Below are 25,910 nucleotides of genomic sequence, written 5' to 3' on the forward strand. Positions count from 1 at the left end.
TTAAACCTGATCCCTGGGCAGAACACGTGACTGCTCATAAACAAGTGGAGTTCCTGTCTGACGAATAATTATAGCTGATTGATGGCTGAGTATCTGGACATGAAGATTGAATAAGAAAACAAGAACTTGTGTCTCCACTAAGTGAGCTTTTATTATGATCCTGCGAATCAACAGTATTCAAGTACAAAGCAGTAACAGGCAGCGCTACAGTGAAATGATGCCACGCCTACAACACTTCACACGATGATAGCCGATGCAAAATTCAAGTGCATGGTAAATATTAACAATGTCCACTGGTATTACCAGACACAGAGGAACTATAAAATGAAAACTTCAGTTTAAAAAAATGCTTTAAAAATAGTGTAAAGGCCTTAAAGGAAAGTCAGTCACTAGGATACCACTTAAGGCAAGTGAAAAAAGTCGCTACAAATAAGTGAGTAATGTAAAAAGCATATAAATTTGTCATTAGATAATTTATATGCAGCAAAGTTCCTCTTAATAACTCTTGGTTGAGTCAATTTCGCTCCCTAAGTATAGTACAGAAAATGCAAAATTTGATAGCATCGGGTTCAGTTTTAAGGATTTGGAAGAGCAGGGATTGAGCCGCGTTTAGTTAGGCAAGGACAACCAGAAGTTGAATACAAAAAGTCATTTTCTTCTCTTTGAGGTTTCTTAAAAGGCACCAGGGTCGTGGTTGGCAGACTAGTCACGACACGCACAATTAGAACGAAGGAGATTCAAATTCACATGACATTTACTCACATTTACAGTTCAATGATGCCAAATAGATGAGTCTTTGATGGGGAACCTGTGATATGTCTGCACGTAGCACGTGTAGCGCGTTTACGGTAGTGATAATGTCTGGTGCTTTGTTCAGTTAGCAAAACACTACAGTTGTATAAAAGTTTTTTTGTTTTTTTTTAAACCTGCCAGCACCGAGTTCTATCAGCGGCCCAACTCCAGGAAATACATCTAATGGCAGCAAGGGGCTGAATGAGGCATTTGTTTTTTGGTGAAAGAGCCGCTGGTGACCTATTCTTCACTACATCCTGTGAATAAGCCAATGTGTGTTCAAGAGAACTAAATCAGTGTTCACCATGAAACCAGAGAGTGGAACTCTGGGATTTGCTCCCCAAGCAAGCTGCTGCAGTTTCAGACGCGGATCTGGTACCCGTTCATGTCTGCAGAGGACTTTCGCTCCAAACTTTTCTTCTCTCCAGAGGACCTGCGACACAGCAACAACAAATGAACAAGACGCTGAGGCTGATTCATTCAGGGAGGTGTGTGTGTGTGGGGGGGGGGGGGGACTGTCTCTCAGTCATGAGACACCATGAGAATGTTTTCCAAAGACCGGCGCTTGTGACTGGAAACCATGAGCTTATTTTGACCACAATTATCCACGATACCGTCTCTCGGTGCGGCTGATCCTGCGTACGGGGCTGCCTGGTCCTCTGAGTGGCGATCCGATGCTGTTCCTCCTGTCTTTGGTGGGAGACGGCGGTGCAGGTTTTCCAATCTGCAAACCAAAAAAACCAAAACCATCACTGGAACCAGCTTTATCGATGGCCGGCGAGTATCTGACCCCTCTCTGCCCTGTTATAGAGCCCAGAAATCAACTGCTGATGGGTTGAGCGAGCGGAATCAGGCCATCACATTAGCTTTATTACACACAGGGCTCAGCATCAAGGCCGACTGCATTACGTTAGCGCAATTGGGCGATGAGGGAGGATCATTTGGAAGAAATTGCTCCTCCGGAAGAAGGTCAGCTCGGTGTCACTGTCCATGAAGAATGCTGTACGTCAACAGAGATCAAATAAGCAGGAAGAGTAGGAGGGTGTTTACTCTGCTGAGTGTAAATTACAGCTCTGAATCAGCTGTCGGCAGTGAAATGAGAGGCTGAATTTGTAAGATCTTTCAATAAAAAGACACGTAAATGTTTAAAAACCCCTGCCGGTTTTGTTGTCAGAACATCGGTGGTGCTGTACCTTCAGCCTCATGTCTCGAGTGTGTCTCTCCAGCTCCTTTCGCAGCTCCTCCTTGGTCAGCTTTTCCAAATCCAGGATGGAATGTTTCCACTCTATCTGCTCCACGCTGTGAGGGTCGTGGGACACGTACTGACCGATCCTGACCTTGCGCAGGGTGTGCCAGTAGCCTCGGTAGGCACCTTCGAAATCCTGCACCAGGTCCGTCAGCGTCCGCAGCTCCAGGGGCTTGAACATGAGGTCCTCCCGTCGGCTGATCCCCAGCGCCCCGAAGCGTCCCCCGCTGTGGACCCCCAGCACGATGTGATGGAAGTGGTTCCCTGAGAACTGAGACTGGAAGCTGATGGGGAAACGCTCCACACCAGGCATGCTGTTGGTGAGGTAACTGGTAAATGCAGGTTAAAGGAAATCCCAGTGGAAAGACGTACAGCAGGGACGCGATCAGCTGCTGTAAAGATTAAAGATACATCCCGAGAATCACGGCCTCCAGACATTTGATGGGCAGAGCCTCTCTTGTCATCTCTTTGGCGATGTCCATCAACCTGTGCAGAAGAGTGAAACAAGAGTCATGGAACACTGGTATTGATTTCATACAGTCAAACCAGAACAGTTTCCATCGGCCAGAGAAAGAAAATCTGGACTGCTGGGTCTCCGAAAGTGAGATCCAGGCACGGGGCATCGGAAAATGTGGGTTTGTGAAGTCACCATTTCCAATATAATTAACCAAGCAGGTCTCATATATGTAGTAGGTAAATTACTTCTGTTTCCTGCCGCTTTGTGCTTCATATTGGAGGTAAAATATGGCTTTATTTGTTACTTCTATGTGTGGTTAAAGGGATTTTGCAGATTTCAAATGTACAAAAGATCTCCCATCTTGCATGTTTCTCACAAAGCCCAATGAATTACACCAGTACAAGTACTCTGAACTTACGCAGTAAGAGGACGGCTCTTCTTGATTTCAAAAAACTGCGTACCTGTGTGATTGTACCTGCAGGTCGTTGTTAAGGTCTTAAAGTAACTGCAAGGACATTTCATGTTATGGGGACCAAAGGGAAGCTTTTAGAGGGCTTGGAGATATTCAGAGTTCTTTAGTTAATTATGGATGAATCTGTGGAAATAAAGCTTAATATAGCATCTACAGCGCCCTAGTTTCTGCCTGGCCCATACTCACCACAGTGGGTCAGTGGGATTAACAAAGAACCTTTGGATTATTGTTCTGAAAAACATTATTCATTAAAGCTAAAACACAGACAACACTGGTCAGGCAGAGGATACTGCAACTCCCTGATGTATTTCTGTATGGCTTCCAGACGCTGTGGAATGGGGGTGGTGGGCTGGTACGTAGGCACGCTCGGTACTGGAATCTGTGGGACAGAGCATCCAAATAATTCCACTGGTTCTGTACAGTCCCAGATATCTCAATTCCTGTTTTAGCTGTTAAGTCCCATCCGTATGCGTCTGTATATTATGAACACACACTTCTTTTTTTTTTTTAAAAGCAAAATGTTCGTTACAGGGTTTTAAGCGCACCCCCTGCCCTGCATGTATACTTCTACCTTGGGCAGGTCGGTGGCGCGCCGGATGGCCCTCCCCAAAGCTTCACCGTCTGAGTGTATTCGAGCCACATGGCGCCACATCCGCTCCCAAGTCTCCTCATCCACCGGGAAGCCTCCTCGGTTGACATAGAAAGGCACCCCTCCATCCCTCAGCTCTTCCTCTCCTTCATCCTCCTGCTCCTCGTCTCTCTCCTGCACGGAGCCCGCGGCGGCGCTCAGCATCCTCTCCTCCTGGAGCCGGATCCAGTCAGGCGCGCACAACCTCCACCCCTCGGACCTCTTTATTTAAAATAAATGCCGCAGGTTAATCTGCTCGCAGCTTTAGCTCGACTCCCACGACAGATGACCAACACATGATACAGCAGCTACAGCAAAAGTCAGAGATGTCATTGTCTCCAATGTGACTGATTTGTAGAATTATTTTAAGATCGCCTCTGTGGTTCAGACGGCCGGAGATACTTCACTTTTTTACAGACGAAGAAAAAGAAACTTTGCAAAATACAGTCTTGATGCGTGTATTTAGATCTTTGGATAAATGAGAAAGGCCATTCGATTTGTCTCGCGTTCATTTGAATGAGATGATGCCCATTTTAATGACGATAACGTGACGGTTAATCAGCAAGCAGACGCTCCAATCAGTATGTAAGCTGAATGACTGCAGATAAAGTGTTAAAATGACCAGTTCTCAGTACCGTTAGAGGTCATTCACGCCCCAAATATCCAGAAAAATCACAGCTTCTGTGGCCCAATTCCGTCTCCTTGAAATTGTGGCGGCCTCCGGGCTAATTTTCCTGCAGGTCAGCCGGTTTATTGTCCATAAAGATGCTCCCGGTTGGGTTCAGTGTCTGCGGGTTGCTTTCGCGTCAATAACGAACCTCTCCGACACTCCCAGACCTCTGCCCACTGCGCATGCGCACTAGTCAGCGGCTCGACTCCGCCGCGATGACTGTTGCGTTCCCGTGCAATCGGAAATTAAACCTCTTTCTCTTCGCGGCTCATTTTCCCGACCTGTCGCTGGATTTTTTTTATCCAGTATTTCCAGAACATTAATGTTTTACAACTCTAAACGCGTCTGACACATTGTGATTATTCAAGTTCTTAATCGCGCTCTTAACGGCCGTAGAGATTTATTAAATATTAGCAACAAAAGACAACTAAAAAATTTAAAAAGTTGCATCACCAATATAATTCTACCCTTGACTGTAAATAAGGGTAAATAAACACCTTAGCTCTTGAAAATGCTACACAATTGTAATATCAGAAAAAAAACTCAATGGACAAGACTACATATTAATTGCAAAAACTCATCTATTCTTCCATCAAATCATGGTTTCATGATGAATCATATCTGAACTGCAATCAAACAAGTCATCCACACACACACCTCAAAGAGTTTGATACATATGAAAAGAAATATTACACAATAATTGTAAGTACGGTATATACAGGTCTGTCATATTTGTAGCAATGTTAAAACCTTGGAGCACCATAGTCATCAGGCATCCGCTCAATATTGTACCTGTAAAAAAACAGCAAAAAAAAAAAAATCAATACATGGCAGCGACTCGTTACTCTTTGTGCACACAGGAAAATGCAACCACACATTTATTATTTGATCTAGATTGTTACCTATGGTTTGAGATGTACATGATGGGCACCCCTGGGATCTTCCTGACTCTTCTCTTCAGATCTCTATCTACAGTGGCCAGGATATAACACTTGTGCTGTGGAGACATGTTTATTTTAGTACATGGGAAACCTACACATCCCCCTCAGACGAGAACGTACATCAGAGAAAATAACACCATGGGGAAAAAAACAGTTGGTGTTAGATTGCTAATGTAACTCACACATAAATGATGTGTCAACAACGGTACATCATATAAGCATTGTTGATAACTTTGGTCATCATTGAGCCGGCATCATTACCTCTCAATAATAGGATATTGCTTTACAAATTCTTCAGTCTCTCTTCAATCTTTGCAAATATTTGCACAGATTTCTCAAGCTTGACCAACTTTTAGTGATCCAACCATAGGCTCAAGCCCAGGAAATTACATTTAGGGGACATCCAGTCTTTTGTAAAATTATGTGATACTGAGCATCAATAAGAATTTTTTTGAGGAGTTCTTTCTTTGAAAGACAAATGTTTCAGCGGAGAGATACCTGTGTTACCCTCTGGACTAAACAGTCATCAGCATATGTTCCTTTGTGCGTGCACGGAAGGCGTTCAAACCTTGGATCCTTGGCTATCCTGTGAAATCATTTTTAAAACATCAAAAACAAAGCAAGCAGAAATCCCTTATTCTCCAGTTTTATATTTGGCAGTTTGTACCTGAGTGCAACCCTGTATTTCATCCCAAGCTTTTCAATCTCAGCCATTACACAGTCCGTGATATACGGAATACCTGCACGGAATAAATTGGAGAAACATTACCAGAGGTATGTGCTGATATATGCAACAGCAGACTACAATTAAAATGTTATTACTTACATTTTGCATACAGACAGTCCATCATAGACTGAACAATGTCTAGTTTGGCCTTAATTGAGAAATTGATAAAGTTGGTGTCAACCAAGATGTGGTAGGGTGGACCAAGCTGAGTATTGTACTGGAAGAACAGGCATGAGGGGTATTTTGAGCTGCAGAAGATAAACACATGAAGGTAAAATTTCATGTAGAACATATCATGGTCTCATTTGATATGTCTATGGCCCGCCTACACTTCTGTCTCTTTCAACGCAGAAGGATCTTTCTTCTTTTTCTCTTTTGCCTTTGCACGATCTTTCTCTTTTCTGTCAAAGAAATGAAAACAGTTTTTGTACCTAATTTGTTCTGACAAATTTATGTTTGTGAGCCATTGAAAATTAGACTGTTGCTATATAAATAACCAGGATTGATCAAATATTATATATATGTATTTTATATAATATGTATCAAACTTACATTCTTTGGTCTTTTAGACTAATCATTCTCTTCATTGCAGCGAACTTCTTTGTTTTCTGCTTCCCCTGCATTCACACATTCAAACACAGGCATGTTTAACATTTCAGAAATGACCACCACATCTCTGCTGTGTCCCAGGAGGGTTGACAACCATTGTAAATCGACATGGAATGTTTTCACAAAATAGCAACACAGTTTTTTTTTTTCAAATGTCTTGATCAAAGCTGATTCCTATAATTTTTCTATTCAGAATACTCTGTACTACTACTAAGGATATAGACCATTTTACGGCTAGCTAACGGCTAAGAAGTTAGACTACCAAACATCTTCAGTGTCTCATTTCTAATGCAAAACAACACATATTGAAGTGAAGACAGCTTTTGTGGCATCCAATGTGTTTCTATAGGAGTTAAAAATCACCTACCATGCTGTAAATTTGCGAGAATGGATGAAATTAGCCGATTGCAACTCTCTCCCCCTCGTGTGTCGACACGTCGTTTTCATGTGACGCAATCAAAAGGCGACTCGTCCTGCGCAATTCCTTTGATGGCTAATGACCAACATACAAAGGTACACTCTATTTTATAACATATATTCATAAGCATTTTATTCTATACATTTTGCGTTGTGCTAAAGTCTTCTTGCATGCCGCGTCTTGTCGACATATTGCGATTTGTAAGTCGATAGCCGTCATGTGCTGTCGAGCAATATATGAGAAAACGCTGATAGTGTTGGCTAACTTGGCTAGCATTAGCTTTGTTCTGTCGTTTGCGATGTTGCTTAACTATGCCACAACATCGGTTTGTCAGTGTGACGCTCACTGTTGTTAACGTTAGCCTCCACGTTTACTTTATGGTTTTAATGTCAACAGGAAATGCATGGCAATAGTCTGGCCCAGCTAGTTTAAATGCCTGTCGGGTTAACTGAAGGTAATTAATTTGATGGGATAGTTGGTTCGCCCGATCGCTTTCTGTGCTAACGAAAGTGAAGTGCCATTTGGAGAGGTTTTGACAAACGTTGGAGAGTTTTAGGAGTCAGTAAATTTAGTAAGCTTAATTTCCTCATGCATATTTTAGTTTGTGGGTGTTACATGTTATTTAACTCCCCCATCTGTCAACATTTCTCCAAGGTGGCACTAAATTATTAACGCTTTCTATGCAGACTAGTTCATAGTGAATGTTGGATTATTTACCATCTATCTCAAGGGAAATTTTAAAATGCTTCTACCCCGTTTAGGGAAAGTGACCCTAAACAGCCCACGTATGAGAGACGGATTTCCTTTGAGGACAGAAGAAAATGAGTGAAGGCTGAAAGATGGCCAGATGGACCGCCGCTTCATCCTGACCTTCCTCTTCTGCTCAGTGTCGTGGATCCTCTTCTGGGAAGTACGGTGGAAGAAAGGCAAAGATAATCAGATTGAGGAATGGCTCCAAGGACATAGCCTCTCTCAATACAGACGCCTTTTTGAAGGTGAGTAGGATGCAGATATTGTATTTCACGATCATTGAGCACTGGGTAACCAAACAGTGTAATCATCTGCTCAATTATGCTGATAGAAGATGGTTTATTCTTCCTGAAGGTTGTCTGCTTTGGATGTTTTTACTGCCACATTTTCCCACACTTTGAGAGCCTTTTGTTTAAACCTTAGAGGTGAGTGTAATTCATAAATGGGATTTGATCAATTTAAACAGCTTCTTTTGCTTTGGCCAGTGTCCTTTTGTCTTTGCACAAAGAATATAAACCTTTATGGAGAGGTGGTTTTCAGCTTGGAACTCTGAAGAGGTGGATGGAGTAATGGAGCATTTTGTTGTGATGGATACTAATTTGCTGGCAGGTTGGTCTCAGGATCCTTGATTTCTTATTTTAAACTCACTGTTCATGTGTCATGCAGATGTGCAGACCCTGGAGGAACTGAGTCTGAGTGTACTTAGTCGTCTGGAAGAGGTGGTGAAGGAACAGCAGCGCTGGAGGGAAATCGCAAAGGCCCACATCCAGCTGCTCAGAGACTTTGCACTTCAGGAGTGGCTTTGCTCCCAGAACCTGGAGCACTTCTACCATATGTAAAAACTTAATGAGTAATAGTTTTGTAAAAGTGGTGTGTGAGTGGAGGTGTGTCCACTTGAGGGCACTCTCTCCAATCTTCTGTTGGTGAGACTGCATCACTGCAGATGTTTTTATGTACATTAAGAATTCTCTATTGGTGTAATCTAAAATACCCCCCAGCCACTGTCTTTGATTGTATTTTATTTGTTTAAGGGAATTTAAAGGCTGTGTGTAATTGTCAGATGCATTTCTCCACAGCAAGATCTTGTCCAGAATTTAAACATTGGTCTTAATATATATCATTTCTGAAGGTCATGGCTTTCAATATATCGGTTGCTTTTTTCCCGTCAGATTTGACATTATTCTATAATTCTGATGTTTTTGTAACAAATATAAGACTAAGATTAGTGCCTAATATTAGCCAATGCTTATGTGGTTAAAATATGAAATGTTTCCTTTTGTCTCCTGTGTTTATGTTGACCTTTGAAACTACAGTTAACCGTGACATCATTGGTCAGGTCTTGACGTGCCTCTTTAGTACCATTTGTTAACATAGGTAATGAGTTTGGCTGATAAGGCAACTCGTTTCTTAGGAATAGTGTTTATTTTACATGTGGGACATCCTGTTGTGCACCGTCCTTTCAGCATTGTAAAAATGTAGGTGGAGCAACAAGGTTGCTGTAAGGGGATCTTTTATTAGAGGGTGTTCAACTTTACTGTCACACCCTCCATTTACCTCCTGTGTGTGTATTCACCTGCAGACTGAAGAGCTTCGGTTGTGAAAATCTGGATGATCTGTCCCAGTTTGACAGTCAGCTGCAGCTGTCTCTAGCTGCCTGGGGTTACTACTACGAAGACTACATAAGGCTGTCCACGAGCATCAAGATCCTCCAGACCACCAGGGGGACACGTGGCCAGGACTACGAGATCCAGCTGGTGCACAGCCTCGCGGAGCGGCGTCTGAATGAGAAGTGGTCTCTTGGTGAGTATCCGATTACTTTCCTTCTGATAGTAGAAGAGATTGTCATTTTAGATGCCCTCTGTAACTGTAGCGGTTATACAGGGCAATTTATTTCTACATTTAATCCCTTGATCATTTAAAATTTGTTCATTTTTCTTTTAAGTGTTTTAGGTGTTGGTTTTAATGACTCACCAACTTGATCCTCAACTTGTCATTTCAGCTGGAGCGCTCATATTTGGCTGTACTGTGGCACTGTGCTTCTTGATAAGGGACCTCATGTTTTACGTGATTGGTAAGTGAGTTATGAAAGGAAAAATAAATGTTAAAATGGAGGGATTTTAAAGTTGATTACCCTTAATTCTTCAGTGCAGATAAACATCCATGACAAATCACTTGGAGAGGAATGTTTGTTGCATATATTTGTCACTTTGCAGAAGAGCATTATAAATATGAAATATAACAGCATTTATATAATAATAGGAATATTTGTTATAGAGCATTTATTGCATAGAGGAGCAAAAGCAATCCAGAGAAACCTTTATTTGAACTGAGTCTTCTGCACGTCCTCGGTGCTTATTGCAGGTGGAATTACTGTTTCCATCATAGCGTTTGTCTTCACTATCAAGTTCCTCTGTGAGCTTGCAGCGAGGGTAGTCAGCTTCCTGCAGAATGAGGACCCAGGCCGACGCGGTGACCGCAGCATCTACGACTATGTTCGTGGAAACTACCTTGACCCACGTTCCTGCAAGGTGTCGTGGGATTGGAAGGAGCCGCAGGAAGTGGGACAGACTATGAGCTTCAGAGTCCAAGTGAGAAATGACCCGAGTTGCTCACTACCTTAATTCAACCCAGATTTTTTTTTTTTTAATTATACTTTGGGCTCTAACTTTTTAGCTGTTCTACAAAAATGGCCAACCTTTTCCTGCCCATCGACCTGTAGGGCTGAGGGTCAACATCACCCACATCGAACTGGCTCTGGACATCCCCGTTACACAGGAAGTCCTTCACGATCCAGAGTCCAATGTAGTCAAAGTAGCTTTCACTGTGCGGAAGGCTGGACGCTATGAGGTTGCAGTGAAGCTGGGCGGTCTCAATGTGGCTTACAGCCCTTACTATAAGATATTCCAGCCAGGTAACACCAACTCATCTATTTGAGAACCAGTGCTTGTTTTGCTTTAGTTTATTGAGCTGTCCAGTAAGTATGACTGACTGATATTGTGATCTTTTGCTCATTCAGGCACCGTTGTCCCTTCAAAAACCAAGATAGCTTATCATTTCTCCACGCTGGTTCTTACAAATGGGCAGCAGCACACTTTGCAGATTGAGCCCAGGGACGAGTATGGAAACCCCACCAGTAACTCTACATCTCTTACAGATGAAGCCAACTATAGCATCCACATACACCCAGTAAGGCAACAAATCCCCTTTCCATTATCCATCCTGTTGTAATTTGCTGATGCATGGTTGCAGTACTAAATATATGGCCCTACATGTCTTTTTATCCTTCTGTTGCTAATTTCTGAGTCATTAGCCCCACAACAGAGAGCAGGGGTTTTGGTTGTTTCCACATTTCTGAGCTGGAATGCATTTTGCCTTTCCCCAGCTGGGCACCACAGAGGATGATAGCCTGGATGAGTTCTACAGTAAGTCCGTTTCACTCAACAAGCAGCAGTGCCAGGTTCTGCTGAAGCTGACACTGAGGAGGACGGGCTGTTTCAGGGCCCGCATCTCCTACCAGGACCAACCGCTCAGCAACGGGGAATTCGATGTTATTGTTCTCAATGGTGAGCAGCCCTACTGAAGACAAATGTGTTGCCACAGAAGAAATGTTTTCAAGATTTGTAGGTTTGTCATTTTGTCCTAAGCAAAAAGTAGCACGGTCTTGCATATTTCAGAGAATGAGAAGGCCTGTGTGGAGAAGAACGTGTCCACCCCGGGCATAAGCATCTATTTTGAGGCGTACCTTTACAGCAGTGGGAACTACAGCAGCTCGTCATGGCAGCTCCCGGCCTCCTCTTTGCTCGCTCCTCAGAGGAGGCCTTCTATGGGAGAAGAGGAGGATGAGCATGACTCTCCTGTGGAGGGGCAGCCTGAGAAGGTCAAGAAACCAAAAAAGGTTTATTGTTACATATCGCCAAAGGTAAGCAGCCATCTTATTGAGGTACTTTTGTTTTTTCTTGGTTGGAACATAAGCATGTCTTTTTTTTCATCAAATAGCAACTATCTGTGAAAGAGTTCTACCTGAAAATTATTCCATGGCGCCTTTTCACCTTTCGAGTGTGTCCAGGAACAAAGGTGAGCTGTAAATGTTAAAGATGCAGCCCAGGGTTGGTTTTAAAATGCATGGTGTAACCCCCTGCTCTTTTCTCAGTTCACCTATTGTGGTCCTGACCCAGTTCACAAGTACCTGACATTAGTGGTGGATGATGGGATACAGCCTCCAGTGGAGCTCAGCTGCAAAGACAGGAACATCATGGCCGCCACTTTCATCCGCTTCCTGCACAAGAACATCGGTTGGTTCTCAGTCTGAGAGCAACAAAGTTCCATTCACTTGTATTTGTTCACACCTGTCCTGTGTGTGGGGGGCCTTAGTGGTAATACGATGTTGTTTTCCGTAGGTGGCTCTGAAACCTTCCAAGACAAGGTGAACTTCTTTCAACGTGAACTCAGGCACATCCACTCCAAGAAACCTCGCACCAAGACCTGCCTAAAAATCTCTCGACACTCAATTCTGGAGTCGGTGAGCGCCGCTTTACTGAGCTACTGAGCTTTACATACGTACAAATGCAGCTTATATGTGTTATCTATCCCCTCTAGTCCTTGAAGGCCACACGGAACTTCTCTGTGTCTGACTGGAGTAAGAACTTAGAGGTTGTGTTTCAGGATGAAGAAGGTGAAAGAAACATCCAGATTTCCATTGTTAAGCCCTTAGAGTGAGTTTTAAACTGGGTTTAATGCTGAGGGTTTTTGCAGCGCTGGACTGGGGAGGACCTCGTCGGGAGTGGTTCGAGCTGATCTGTAAGACCCTTTTCGATACCTCCAATCAGCTCTTCACTCGCTTCAGCGACAACAACCAGGGCCTGGTAAATCTGCCGTTCCTCATATATTGGTGCCTATTGCATGAGGAGGCTTCAACTTTTGTTCCCCTCACAGGTGCATCCGAACGCCGAGCGGCCAGCCCACCTACGGCTAAAAATGTACGAATTTGCTGGTCGGATTGTAGGAAAGTGCCTGTTTGAGTCGGCTCTGGGTGGTGCCTACAAACAGCTAGTCCGAGCTCGCTTTACTCGGTCCTTCTTGGCCCAGATCATTGGCCTCAGGATGAACTACAAGGTAGGAAAAAGCATTCCTGGTTATGTTTTGATTGTTTATGTTCAGCTGTCAGGCGCACTGTCTCATCCCTTTAACATTCCACACAAGGCCAACGACTGAGGACAGTCCTACCCACTCATCCTCCGTGTCCTCCCACCCAGAAGATAAATCTCATGTTTATTTAACAACATCGTCTTTGTGTGTTTTCATTTTGTTTTTCACAGTACTTTGAGACGGACGACCAGGAGTTCTATAAAACTAAAGTCTGCTTCATCTTAAACAATGACGTGAGTGAAATGGACCTGGTGTTTGCCGAGGAGAAGTACAGCAAATCAGGGCAGCTGGAGAAGGTGAGGCAACACTTTGGAAAGGAGCATCTTTTTTTTATTATTGTTATTGCTGATGTAATTTCACAGGCGAAGGGAGCAACAATCCAAACAAAAGAAACCATATTGTTGTTTGGCATGAATCACAATAGTGCTCTTTTTCCTCTAAAGAGTGGGAGTGCTGTGTTTATACCAGCCAGGTCTGTCACCATTTGGACGACAGGATGATTTTATTTTTATTGTTTCGCCTCTGTACGGCACCAGGGTGGACTGGAAATACAGTTAAAGTGAGACTGACGTGTTAACTTTCACTTCTAATGTGGCACACAGAGGTACGCCGTTGACCATGGACTCAAAATCATTGGCACAAACTACAATAGTTCTAAATATGACCGTAGTTTTAACTTCTTGGAAAAAAAATCCATTAAAATGACAGAACAGGGTCTTTGTTTCTCTCTGGCACCCTGGGGCAAAATAATAAAAACCTCTTCATCCATCATTCGCCTGAAGTTAATGTCGCGTGTGTCTTGATGCTCCCGATGTTTCATCTGATCCTGGCAGGTGCAGAACAAGGCTGACATAATTCCCTGTAATTGAAGTTTACAGAGTTTTAGAGCGTTTGAACTTTAAAGCGGTTTCCTCGTCCTCATTCCTGGGCCGTGTGTCGTCCTGCAGGTGGTTGAGCTGATATCAGGCGGTGCCCAGATCGCCGTTACCAATGAAAACAAGATGCATTATCTCAACCTGCTGGCACAGTACAGGCTGGCCACCCAGGTGAGGGATGAAGTGGAACACTTCCTGAAAGGTAAGGAATCCCTATCTGACGGTTGAATTCCCCGGAGAACTCGTGCACACATTAAACCAAACTCCCTGATCGTTTGCAGGCTTGAATGAACTGGTTCCAGAGAACCTGCTCGCCATATTTGATGAGAATGAGTTGGAGGTATGTGAGATGTTTATAATCAAAGCCTGTTACCAGTTAAAGGGAAACCTGGGAACTCTAGATATTTTTTTTTCTCCCTTCTGACCCCATCAGCTGTTGATGTGCGGCACCGGCGATATAAACGTGCAGGACTTTAAGGCTCATGCAGTGATTGTTGGAGGATCGTGGCACTTCAGAGAGAAAGTAAGTCGCAGGATTTTTTTTTTCCAGTTTTCAGGATATTTGAGTGTGTTTATGTTCTGTTGCTACAGGTGATGAAGTGGTTCTGGGCCGTGGTGTCCAGCTTCACCCAGGAGGAGCTGGCTCGTCTGCTGCAGTTCACCACCGGCTCCTCTCAGCTGCCGCCTGGGGGATTCAACACCCTTTGCCCCTCCTTCCAGATCATCGCCGCGCCCACACACAGCACGCTACCCACCGCACACACGTGGTCAGTAAGAAAACACAGACTGATGTATAGGTTTAAACGTCTGGTGCGCTGGACACAGCAGGTCACAATTTCAATATTTCCCACGGAAAAACACCCACTTGATGGATTAACTGAAACGTTTTGCTGAGACGTTCATGGTTCCCATGTGGGGATTTTATTTGATTTTTGGTGAACGCTTGACTTTTCCTCAAGGGTCAACATTTCTCAAGGAAATTCAAGGTCAAAATCAGGGCTGGGCAGTCATTTCTCGTGATGTCTGTTAGATTTAACACATTGTTTCAAAATTGCACTAAATTATTTACAAATCATGGGTTGTACCTTTGTTAATATTTAGCTTTGCCAGCTTCTGTTAAAAAGCTTGTGTGTACAGTATGAAGTCCAAATCACAGGGAGATTTAAGGTTTATACTTCCCATATTTTGTTAGTACTTCCATCCATCATCTGTTAACCACTACTTATACTTAATTGGGCTAAAACGCCAGCATTCATCATTACAAATGTAAATTATTCAATAAAACTATTATTAAGATTAAGATAGCAACACAGTGAAGCTTCAGGATGCTTGGCTGGCACCACAGGAGCTGTATGGAGGCATTTACTGTGTTTAATGTTGGAAGAAATCTACTTGAGTTTAGGATTTGGCTGGAGCTCTGTTAACATCTGGAACTGCTCAAGTCTTTTACTGGCTTCACCCACGTCTTCATCCACGACCGTGGTAGGAGAGTAGCAAATGGAGTTTTTACCAACACCCAGTGTCACTTCTGAATGTAATAACCTGACAAAATTAACATTTTAATCACCGAAAATAGATGAATGATTGTTTTTTTCTGTGCTGTTAACAAATGGAGGTCTGTAGCATATAAGTTACAACCTTAAAGTTGTTTGCCTGAATGCAGCAGATAATCGCCCCAAAGGAAGTAAACTCTCTGTTTCCTGTCTAGTTTTAACCAGCTGTGCCTCCCAACATACGACTCGTACGAGGAGCTGCACAAGCTGCTGAAACTGGCCATCAGTGAGGGCAGCGAGGGGTTCGGGATGCTTTGACCTTCACCTCTGACCTCGGAGAAGCCTCCGTACGGGAGGACAGTGCTGTACAGTCCGAGGCCGTGTCGCCCTGCATTCATCTCCAGTCTGCAGTGAGAATTCTCACCGCAGAGACTCAAACGCTGAACGCCATCTCTCCCAGGAAGAGACGGTCCCATAAGTCTAACAACAGGACTCGGGTCTTCTGCTACTGTATGTATATAAAATGTCTCACTCTTTGTTTAAAGAAAAAAGCTGTATAATGTGAGGTTTGGGCTAGATTAGTTTCTTAATGCTAAAGCGTGCTTAGATTTGTATTTTTGACGGATGTGAGGACGTGACACTAGAGCTGGAGAATTATTGTTTAACTGCTTCTTTTTCACATTTTGCAAACTGAGGAACACTTGTGCAACGGCCCACGCACGCACCCACGATGTGGGTCACGCAGCACCTGCAGCACTTTTGGCCTTAATCGATCAGGGACTGATGTGTGTGTATGTAAATATATAATATCACTCTTATTTCACATGTACAGATTTGTGTGTATTGATCGGCTTGTCTGTTTCGAGTTGCTTTTCCAGAAGGGATGTAGTTGATGTTGCTGGATTTTCAATAGGTTTTTAAAAAGCCAAGTAATTTCTATTGTTTAAGACATATTTTTAACTTATTCTCTCATTAGATAATATTTGTGTTTTTCAGCCCTAATATTTAAACAGTTTTTTGACCTGCCTTAATCATCTCCTTTTCATCCGATTGTATCCAGACTGGTCAACAGATGGGTCACAAATGGGTCACAGACGAGGCCCGTGAGTCTTACTTGGGTTTTCTGTTTTATCCGCTCTTTCACGGGTTTACCTCAGAATCTGTTTTGCACCCACCAATGCAGACGCATCCACTTCCAACTGTATAACTTTGGTCCTCTACAGTGTGAAATTTATGTCCATTATCTCACATGACCTCAGTTTGAAACGCTAAGTAATGACAGTACCCAGATGTGTGTTGTCTGGTCATAATTAAGGTGTTTTCTTTTTAAGTTTACGCATTCTCTAACCTTTGCGTGCACACTGCCAGGCGGCCGTTGTGCACGGAGTTCGGGAAAAAATGTTTAGACTGGAGAACAAAAGGAAAACCTCCAGGGATAATTCTTCCCAAAAGGTTTTTAATGTGTGTATGACCGTAGTATTCACACACACACACACACACACACACACACACACACACACACACACACACACTCTGGCTTTACTCCTCGCACTATTCCTACAGCAGTAGAAGTTTTACAGCGATGATGGCGAATGATTTATTGTATTATATTCAGGCGCTTTTCCTTTCAGTGTTAGAGATCTTAGGAGAGGGGTTTATGGGTCGGTGGTGGTTGGAGTCGTGCAATGTTGACCTGTCGGCCGGGGGAGCAGTGACAACCGCTTCTGCTCCATTCCACCTGGACTTTCAGCTCTGGTAGATTGACTGAAGCTGATAAACTGGCTGTTGTTAGTCACACGTTAGTTGTTCTATTAGCCGTGATCATTGTCAACACATACTGTATAAAGCAGTTGTGTCATTTTATGTTCTTGTTGAATGTTTTGCTTCACAAGCTTTTGTGTTTTACATTCATTTGTGGGTTTAATGATTTGAGTGTGACTTTTAACTGTGTAGATATTGTGAAATATGACCTTAAAGCTGGGGTACTCATTTCTTTCCCCCCCTTTTTTTAATGGCAAGTTTTTGCTGCTGAATGTTATAAAATTCTTCGCCCATTTGTTTATGGGAATAAAAACAGTTAATGATTCATTGTGTCCTTATCTCATGTTTTACGAACACTTTTGGATGGTCGTCAGATGGATTCCACACGGCCTTTTCACGATGACAAACCTGGATTTGGACGGCGGTTTATAAACTCTCGTCTGAAGTATTAAATGATGAGACCAAAGGTGAGGTCACGAGCAATAATCTCTCTAAAGGTTGAGACTGTAAAACCTTCAACTGAGTGAGACCGCGACAGTTTACGCTCCTTCCTTTATGATTGATAGACGCGTTCAGTGTAAAACATCATTTCCACTTTGTTTCTTAGCTTCAGAGTGCGCGATACAGACACAAGGGGGCAGTGTCTCTTCATGTGACGTATTCAAAGATTTCCTCTGCAGTTTTTCCCCTCAAAACTACACGATGGATGTCTTTAATGGTGGTTGTTCACATTTTTTCTACATTTATCAAAGATTTGTGCCTCGCAACAGGGAGTCCATTAAGACCGGCCGATTCCACCACTTGAAGAGGAGATGAGATCAACCTGGGAACCTTGTGAATGGGTCATGCTGGAACAGACTCCAGCTCGTCCGGTAAAAGTGAAAACACATTTTAAAATTGCTTCTTTTTTTTTTTTAAACGTCTGCAGCCACACCCACATGTTCCTGGCATCTTCTCAAACCCTGTTTGACTCGAGAGGCATCTTCATGTACTGTGAGGAAGGAGTTTATTTACAGGTTAGGCTGCTGCAACTGTCTCCAGCTCCCCGGAGTCCCTCTCATGTCTCCGACTAGTCCAAACAACGTTGAGGCTTCCTCTCGGGTTCGAACAGACACCATATCATCCCCGGACCCTCCCTCCCTCCACTGGCTGCTTGTCGGTTTTAACGTCGATTTCAACATTTTACAGATCACTTTTGAAGCATGGCTGGGTCTGGCTCCAGGTTACCTAACAAAACTGATCCCAATGGAGCCAGCCGGCATCCCGAGATCCTCAGATTAAGGTTCTTCTGGTTGAGCTAATGTCCAGGTTGACTGAAGGGGACTGGGCCTTCAAAATGACCTGTATCAAGGCATAAAGGGACACTGCAAGGTCGGTGGGTTCTTTAAACTCTCCTCTGGGTTCTACTGAGCTTTAGGCTTAGTGTTGGGTTTTAGAGTTTAGTTTTAGAGCTTTTTTAAATTTGTGATTTGTGTAATTAACGTCGTTAAACGGCCCCCAGGCTGTTTTCTCTCAGCCACAAACTGCTGCTCGGGGAGCGTACCGCCTCATGTTGCTGCATCTTTGTAAATTCTGATGCAAACGGCTTCATCTCACATTTGTTAATGCGATATTGCGTAAACGTCTCCAGATGCGACCGCAGCTTGGCATCGGGGGTTCGGCCTGTGACAGATCCAAACCGGTTTTCGGGCAGTCCTCCTCCGCCGGAGAATCTCCCTAATTGAAAGCGCAGTGCCTCATTTCCCGTGCCTGAGCCAGACACCAGTGCCTCTGAGGATGTCCGTTAGTTTCTGTGATCAAAGATGATTGTCTGCAGCCACTGATTTTTCACAGGGCAGACAACACAACCGTGGCGTGCTTAAGAGTGCGCTCGCAACACGGCCGCTGTCCTGCTGAACAGCTGTGGGGCTGTCTGCTTTCCATTGTAGCATTGCAGGACCTCATTACCATCGCCAGTGATTAACTGCCAACTGGATTGGCTGCAGGTATTCATCATCTGTTATGATTGGGCCCATTTAGAGGCCAATCTTAATCAGAGATGTTGAGAGTCAGGGGAGCATCACTGCGGCCGCGGCAGGTCTGGATCGAAGATCCTTTTAAGAGGATTCTAATTGGATTCCAGCTTCAAGCTTCATAAAAGAGGAGATTTTTTTTTTTTAAAGAGCTCAGTAAAGTCCAAAATGACAAAAGCTACAAAAAAAAGCTCTGAAACCTTCGTGGTAGCGAATTTTATGGTTTGAGGTTCTGCCTCACCAGGTCTTCATTGGCTCCAATTATGGTTAAGCACTATTTGAAATGTGTCAGCAAGAAGTGCACATGAGACTGATGAAAACAGTCTGGCAAGTGTGCAGCAGAGGAATGTATATGGGATATTTCTGCTGATTAAAGACGGTTGTTGTGTTTCATTGCCCCTGTTGCTGATGTTCTTTGGCTCTTTTTTTTCCTTACAGAATCCCCCGTTGCTCCAGTCCTCTGTGATTCAAGTGTGGAGACCCGTGTTCTCAACGCCCATGCTGAGCAGCGGTGAGCTGATGGACAAAAAAATAAATTCCTGAATCGGACAGGCTCTCAAAAAGTGCTCGTGCACAGAGCCGAGGGGAAAGGCCCGCAGATTAGAGCCGCAAGCTTGCTAGCATGGAGAATAAGGCAGGAATAGTTGGAGGATTTTACTTCCTGTTTAAAGGCTGCTTAAAGCCGGGCCTCCTCCGCACATGTCGACCGTGCAGTTGTCGCCACATTGGGTGCATCTTTCTGCAAACTGTGAGATTCCGCATGATTTCCTGTTTAAAGTAGTCTCAAAATGTCTAAATCCATTGGATCAAATGTCAGCTTCTTCCAGGAATCCCCCTTATCCTGACGGCAGCATCCAGACAGCACATTTAAGTACAAAGGAATCTGGTTAATTCGAAATTAAACAAGCACACGTGTTACATAAATGTTTGTGGGGACAGTTTGAGCCGATGTAAGATGGGTGTTGACTGATTCCCATGTTGGCTGCCACCAATCAAACCCATACACAGGCCTTCAAAGCCGCTGGCTCAGACTAATGAAGTCAGCACCAAAGTGCCGTCATTAACACACACGCTCCCTCTGCGGACTGAAAGATGGACTCAAACTGGATTTTGCCACCCAGAAGGATTTAAAATGTGCCAGTGTCCGGTTGGCGAAGACCAGCAATGAAAATAACTTTGGGTTTCTCGCTGCGAACCGGCCAGTTTGTAAAGAACGCCAGGTTTTGGTGCCAAACACTGAAACTGGGCCCGCGCTGCAAGGAGACACGACCAGCAGAAAGAGCTACAAAGAGCAAGAACGGAGCATTTTCCTTTCCAGTCTTTGGAATGTATTCCTAACTTTTGTCCCTGACGTTTCGATGCGGGGCCCTGGCCCCTCTCCACACGTCCGGTAAAAACGCGAATGTTCACAGGACGAGCTGCACAGACACAAAACGGCGTTCGGATGTGGGTCGTGTTCGCCTTTGCTGCTGGGAGAAGAAAAGGAAAAACGTCCTCAAACATTTTGCCAATTATGATCAGAACTGGATCGCAGCTGGAGCAACTTTAGTGTTGCTTTCATTTTTTTAATTACATTCAGAAAAGAATTAAACAATAATCAGATACAACTGCTGTTATGTCTGACGCGCAAGAATCTAGTAAAAATCCCCTTTGCCAGAGTTGTTTACTAGTTAGTTGTTAATTGTGTTGACGGATTATCTTCTCCAGAGGTGATGCAGCAGTGCGCTTTCACACACCTTCATCACTGCAGGGCCTTAATCTGAATAATCCAGGGGAAATCTGCGGCCCTGCAGCCGGTATTTGCGTACGAGCTGCTCAGTGGGTTTGTGGTTTGGGACACATCATCCTGATTTTAGTCATCTTTCAAGCCACGAGTGTTTGTCATTTCGGCGGGGAACTGACTCATTAATGCTTTCTCCCTTTTGGGGCTGATGTGTCAAACTGGATCCACAGTTGTGCGACCGCAATAGTAGCCACATCTGGCTGGCTTGTGTGCCACCTCTCTGTGTGTTCTAAAAGGGAAATTCAAGCTCCCGGTGGGTTTGCAGAAAATCCTGCGGCCAGTGACGGGATCGCCAAAGCATTTGGCGTTCCCGGATGCTTGTGTCGCCGATGTCGGTGCTTCTGGCAACGATCCGAGTCACCTCAAGTAAGTGACCGGAGCTCTTCGGGTAGACAGAAAGGAAAGGCTCGGCACACCTGATGTTGTGACACGCACCGTCAGGGGAGGCGTTGGAACCGGGGCGGACGGCAGCAGGGAACTCCCGGCTGAGTCAGGAAATACCCGACGTTGCTTCCCTCACAGAGAGATCAACTGTCTTCCATCGGCTGCTGCTTCCAGAACATGGCAGGTTGCCTCCTAAATCCTTTGAAATGAAAGAATAGTCTGGCCTTAACCGCTTTCGCTTGAGCAGCGCACCGACGTGAAGGTCACGGCTGCACGAGGAAGTTGGATTCAACGAGTATCATGAGAAACACCTGACAACACATACTAGTCCACAAATCAAGTCCCCCCCCTTTACAATTAGCATCCTGCAGCTGCAGGACGACAGCCTGAACAGGATGTGATGTAACCAACTCTGGCTCCTCTGGTTCCTGTGTGATCGCTGCGGGTCGCGGCACGAGTCCCCTTTTGCCCGAGGGTGCGAGCCGACCCACGGGATGATGAGGACGCCATTCAGAGGACTTTAAAGCCTGCGTACAAGGGAGGGGGTGTGAGAGAAGCCAGGCACTGGACAAGACTGTTTGCTTTATTCTGGGTGTGAGCTATGAAAGGAGCCGTCTGTATGTTTTCCTTTTTATGGTGACTGGTTGAAACCGCGATCCGTGGCGGGATCGGCATCGAGGGTCACCACGCGGCCCACAGAGAAAATCAGGCGGAAACGTGCGAACGCGGCCGTATTTTTAACTCCCCGTGAAATATGCGAGGGCGAAGACCTTTCGCATCTTCTCGGCTTCAAGACGTGACTTCACAAACTTGTTTACATTCTAGCAAATATGACTCATTCTCTTTGAGTAATCTGACGGCCCCAGATAGTGTTTCACGCTATAAACAAGAGGAGTTCACTTGTGGCCTCAGTAAGCAATCATTCAAAGACTCACGCGGAGCTAACAAAACAAAGAATGCACTTTGGTTAGCAGCAGACGCGAGAACAGAGCACGGTAGAGGTCCAAGCGGGGGAGGCTTTGTTGATGTGAAATTCCTGCATGAGGTCATTAAAAAAAAAAAAAACTATATTTCTTCTCCGCCATGATGAGGACATGACGCTGATTTGTTGGCTATGCTTGGATAAACGCACAGAAGGTCCTGTGGTGACTGTTCAGAGTAGAAAACATTTGTATTTATTGTATCTTCTGCCATTCCATCATCGTTATAATCCAATCAGCCTCGGTGTTGGGATGACACATCCCCGTTTTTCCCTTTCATTTTTTCCCCCGACGTTATCCTTCAAGCCTACAAAACGTCCCGGCCCTGACCACAAAGCTGCAAATAACCAGACGGTTGGCTATGAAACATCTTATGATCGAGATAAGAGAGCAAAGGAATCCGGACGGTGCTACTGACCCGCCATCAGTTCTCCAGGAAATGACATTAACATTCCAAATTGTGTGTGGGCTGTGAGTTTTGCACTCCTGTTCTCTTTGAATTTATTTGCTGTTTCTTTATATAATATCACCCAAGCAGAGACTTGAACAGCACAGAAAAACCTCCCAAATCCCCCAGAACCCTAAAGAAAACGCCTGTTTGTGAAACAAACACATTGAACGCAACATAAACACAAAATAAGGCAAAATTCTGTTTGTAGGAGCTCAACCCTGGTAGCGCCATGCTAACGTTGGCCCCCGAGTGCTGAACTTTCTTTGTAGTTGAGGCCTCACAAATCTTCGGACCCGTCCTCTCCAAGCTGCGGTCGTAATTTTGAAGACCGACGTGTCGTCCTTCTACCGTGGGCCAACTGCTCCACCAGCAAATACACGCTCGGCCCGCTTTCCAGCGTCTGTGATTTGTGATCTCCTCGCAGTCGTTGGAGAATGTAACGGCAAGATTTATGCAGTAAAGTAAACATTTCGTCAGTGAGGAATATGCCCCAGAAGGACGGGCGCGATGCTGTTGCATGAGGACAAGGCATCAAGTAAATACGACCGTTGGGGTTGTCGAGCCTCACAGACGCTCCGTTTTCATTCCCACGTATATGGAAGCTTTTCATTTTCTGGCTTCTTGTACGAGTAAAACGATACACCAAAGAATTGCGCAACAGGAGTTCCGAGAGGTGTTTGGGACGGGGAGACATGGCGCTGGGAGCGGCCCCCATGTTGCCTCCAGATGTGCCTCCAACATGTGTGCCTTTTGATCGGTTGACTAACAAACGAGTCACCACGGGTGACCCCGTACAGCGCTACCCATCAGCGGGGCGACTCACGCGGCGATGTCGCGAGTAAATCCGGCTCCACGCCGCAAACACCCCCTCGCAGGCAGATGTTTTGGTCCACTGCTAACAATCGTGGCCGGTGATTAGCAATCACACACTATCGGGAGGCGAGGGAAACGGTTTTTCGTCAGCAGGGGCCTTCAGGGGGTCGCGTCGCCTCCAGAATCGGCCTCTGCTGCGGTAGAACATCGTGCTCTATGTTTTTAGGGGGAAGCCTACAATGTTCTGGATGGGTCCTCGCACAACAAACAGAGCAGGCTGTTTACAGACATTTTTTTTGAAAATGAAATACAAAATGTTCATGATTTGGGGCCAAAATATGCTCTGAAACCAATATAAACATCCCACACAGAGTGGACATCCACCAACAGTCATGCGAGGCTGGACGCACGGGCCCCGTGGCTGATTAGAGAACCAGCCCTGGCACAGCCCGGACATTTTATCAATGTGTTAACAGCTCCAGATAATTGCCATGTCTGTCATTGTGTATTTTGTTTACCCGGCTGTCATATTGTTTTTATTTGTGCGCTGATTTACGTCCTCAGTCTGGACTGTGGGGAGAGGAGATCACACAAAGAAAACAGAAACAAGCGTTTGGCTGCCTAATGACGGATAAACCAATATGCTCGTGCTTTCTAAATGATATATTATATTATGCTGCGTGTTGTTGGTGTCTGGGATTCTAACTTCTCTCACAGAACGCAAACGCCAGCTGAGCACGGAGAACCTGTTCCAGTGTAGAGGAGAAAAGGGGAGAGCGCTGCGGCTGCTGATGGAGATCTTATAGAGGGTCTAAGGTTGAGAATCCAGGGGAATAAAGTTGGCAACGGAAAGCATTGCAGGATGAAAGTAAAGACGCCGGTTGGCTTAGAGGAAGAAACAACTTCAACAAAACTTGATATTCTTTAAAGTAGTAGATAAAATGTAGGATTTTCTGACTCAATCGAAAGCAGGTGATTCCCAATGCTAGGTTTTGTGCTAGGCTAAGCTATAACTGACTTTTGGCTGCCGCCTTGCATCACTGGAGAAACTGGCATCGATCTTCTTGAGCCTTGGCAGGAGAGGAAGTGAGCATATTTTTAAGAAAATGCCACCCAAGTAGCCTTTTTAGATCCAATTTTAACACAGATTGTCAGGGTTTAGAAAATGCGATGTTTATTTCCAGATAAAAAGGTAGGATCCATCATTGAGCTGCAGGTTTTCCCTCCCTTTGCTGGGCTGTTAGCATTCATCTGCTGCGCACGAACAATGAAATTCCAGTCCCCGAGGTTCCCTCCCGCTGTATTTAGTCGTTCTTTCGCTGCAGCGCCCTGACGTGGCGTGCAGTAGGCGACCACTGGGTCACCGCTGTTGCTCATGATGCCATGTGAAGTCACGAGGCTCAGCAGGATGAGCAAACTCACCTCCTTTGGCACTCGAGGCAGTTTAGCAGCATGTCTGTCTGCGGGCTTGTTAAAACTTGGCTCCCTAATGAACGTTCGGCCTTGAAGCCTGCTGAGTGCTTAGTGCCGCTCAGGAGACGAGGCCCTGGACACACGGGGCCTCTCTTCCTGCTCCCCACGGAGCGGCCCGAGTGTAAAACTCAGCCGTACCGACAGACCGGGATGGAGTCACATAAACACTTTTTTTACGTTACGCTGAGCTGGAATGTTAACAAAAGGCAGGATCGGCTCCACGCTTTTCGTCTGTGTTTTAATTTCTTCGGCTTTATTTTGGAAAAATCGTGTCGGCGAGGGCGATTTCATTAGCTCCGCGGCTGATTATTGTCGGTTTGTCATCCCAGCCCCAGGGCGATCCAAACCCCAGCGCTGCAGCTCGGGAGAGCAAGAGGACACGGCGGTTCCGTGTCGCCTCACCGAGACCTCGCGGCCACGCCATGACTTCACACTCCATTATGAACTCGTCCAATAATGTTTGCCTGCACGCGCGTGTGCGTCTGTCTGCGTGCGAGAACACTGCACAAAGCTGAAAATGTGGCGCGGCCTTTCACAGGGGTGTTGCGCAACGCCACTTTCTATAACCTGGCTCCCTCGGGGCGTGATTTTAGAGAGACGGATCCCTAAAAGCCGTGAGATGGATCTCTCCTTCTGAAAACTCCAACTCACATGAGATCTACTGGACGTCTGACCGTGAATGAGTGTGTCATCCATCTCTGTGGCTCTGACGTGACGCGGTTCAAAGACGTTCCGTATGAATAGAGTGGCTTTCCCAAACATCTGCCAGAGGTCCCGGTGTCTTTCAGCCCGGGGGGGCTGTAACAGACAGGTCAGCGCAGTCAAAAAGGCTTCCTCCCCGAGCCTCACAAGCCTGCTCCTCCCTCCGCTCTCGTCCCACGGACCTCTTCACCGTAACAAGGTTTCATTGACGGCCGCCGCGCCGGCGGAGCTGAAGTTTGGTCTTTGTTTCGTGCCGCTGTTGGTGTTCCCCTATTGACCCTCTGCGCTGGAGGGATCCCCACCCAGCTCTGGTGACTGGTAATTAGTG

The 25,910-nt window shown here is 45.1% G+C and overlaps 3 protein-coding genes across 5 annotated transcripts; 1 reads left to right on the top strand and 2 right to left on the bottom strand.

Moving 5' to 3' along the window:
* Positions 1-126: 126 nt before the first annotated feature.
* vash1 (vasohibin 1) lies at positions 127-4,679 on the bottom strand. The gene is made up of 8 exons (XM_057012003.1): positions 4,231-4,679; positions 3,539-3,817; positions 3,258-3,346; positions 2,914-2,970; positions 2,450-2,524; positions 1,986-2,367; positions 1,407-1,516; positions 127-1,225 (listed from the first exon to the last, which is right to left on the bottom strand). Exons 2-8 carry the CDS (start codon positions 3,758-3,760, stop codon positions 1,153-1,155), a joined length of 1,008 nt encoding a protein of 335 aa, XP_056867983.1. The 5' UTR covers positions 3,761-3,817; positions 4,231-4,679; the 3' UTR covers positions 127-1,152.
* Positions 4,680-4,828: 149 nt separating this feature from the next.
* On the bottom strand, positions 4,829-7,062 carry fcf1 (FCF1 rRNA-processing protein). Its single transcript, XM_057012004.1, has 8 exons — positions 6,910-7,062; positions 6,486-6,550; positions 6,263-6,334; positions 6,033-6,181; positions 5,874-5,946; positions 5,705-5,792; positions 5,168-5,262; positions 4,829-5,057 (listed from the first exon to the last, which is right to left on the bottom strand). The coding sequence occupies exons 1-8, from the start codon at positions 6,910-6,912 to the stop codon at positions 5,009-5,011; spliced, it is 594 nt and encodes a 197-aa protein (XP_056867984.1). The 5' UTR covers positions 6,913-7,062; the 3' UTR covers positions 4,829-5,008.
* arel1 (apoptosis resistant E3 ubiquitin protein ligase 1) lies at positions 6,909-17,309 on the top strand. 3 transcript variants are annotated; one of them, XM_057011988.1, is made up of 22 exons: positions 6,909-7,055; positions 7,722-7,955; positions 8,377-8,545; positions 9,290-9,510; positions 9,710-9,781; positions 10,072-10,298; positions 10,384-10,621; positions 10,727-10,896; positions 11,093-11,273; positions 11,385-11,629; positions 11,707-11,784; positions 11,861-12,002; positions 12,108-12,229; positions 12,307-12,382; positions 12,463-12,572; positions 12,643-12,822; positions 13,026-13,151; positions 13,803-13,932; positions 14,012-14,070; positions 14,164-14,253; positions 14,322-14,497; positions 15,439-17,309. In XM_057011988.1, exons 2-22 carry the CDS (start codon positions 7,808-7,810, stop codon positions 15,539-15,541), a joined length of 3,063 nt encoding a protein of 1,020 aa, XP_056867968.1. In that variant the 5' UTR covers positions 6,909-7,055; positions 7,722-7,807; the 3' UTR covers positions 15,542-17,309. The 3 variants fall into 3 exon arrangements, with proteins under 3 accessions (XP_056867968.1, XP_056867969.1, XP_056867970.1); XM_057011989.1 differs by lacking the exon at positions 6,909-7,055 and adding an exon at positions 7,391-7,414; XM_057011990.1 differs by lacking the exons at positions 6,909-7,055; positions 8,377-8,545 and having other exon boundaries at positions 7,831-7,955.
* The last annotated feature ends 8,601 nt before the right edge of the window (positions 17,310-25,910 follow it).

This window comes from Takifugu flavidus, chromosome 16 (assembly GCF_003711565.1).
Source record: "Takifugu flavidus isolate HTHZ2018 chromosome 16, ASM371156v2, whole genome shotgun sequence".
NCBI lineage: Eukaryota > Metazoa > Chordata > Actinopteri > Tetraodontiformes > Tetraodontidae > Takifugu > Takifugu flavidus.

Excerpts from the sequence above, each read along its gene's own strand:
- vash1 (XM_057012003.1), bottom strand. The coding sequence starts at position 3,760 with ATGCTGAGCGCCGCCGCGGGCTCCGTGCAGGAGAGAGACGAGGAGCAG. Across the intron at positions 2,971-3,257 it reads AAATACATCAGGGAGTTGCA|GTACAATCACACAGGTACGC; the intron begins GTATCCTCTGCC and ends AACGACCTGCAG. Across the intron at positions 1,517-1,985 it reads CTCGAGACATGAGGCTGAAG|ATTGGAAAACCTGCACCGCC; the intron begins GTACAGCACCAC and ends TTTGGTTTGCAG.
- fcf1 (XM_057012004.1), bottom strand. Across the intron at positions 6,335-6,485 it reads AGTCTAAAAGACCAAAGAAT|AAAAGAGAAAGATCGTGCAA; the intron begins GTAAGTTTGATA and ends TTTCTTTGACAG. Across the intron at positions 6,182-6,262 it reads GCGTTGAAAGAGACAGAAGT|CTCAAAATACCCCTCATGCC; the intron begins GTAGGCGGGCCA and ends TATCTTCTGCAG.
- arel1 (XM_057011988.1), top strand. The coding sequence starts at position 7,808 with ATGGACCGCCGCTTCATCCTGACCTTCCTCTTCTGCTCAGTGTCGTGG. Across the intron at positions 11,630-11,706 it reads ATTGTTACATATCGCCAAAG|CAACTATCTGTGAAAGAGTT; the intron begins GTAAGCAGCCAT and ends TTCATCAAATAG. Across the intron at positions 12,003-12,107 it reads CTTCCTGCACAAGAACATCG|GTGGCTCTGAAACCTTCCAA; the intron begins GTTGGTTCTCAG and ends TGTTTTCCGTAG.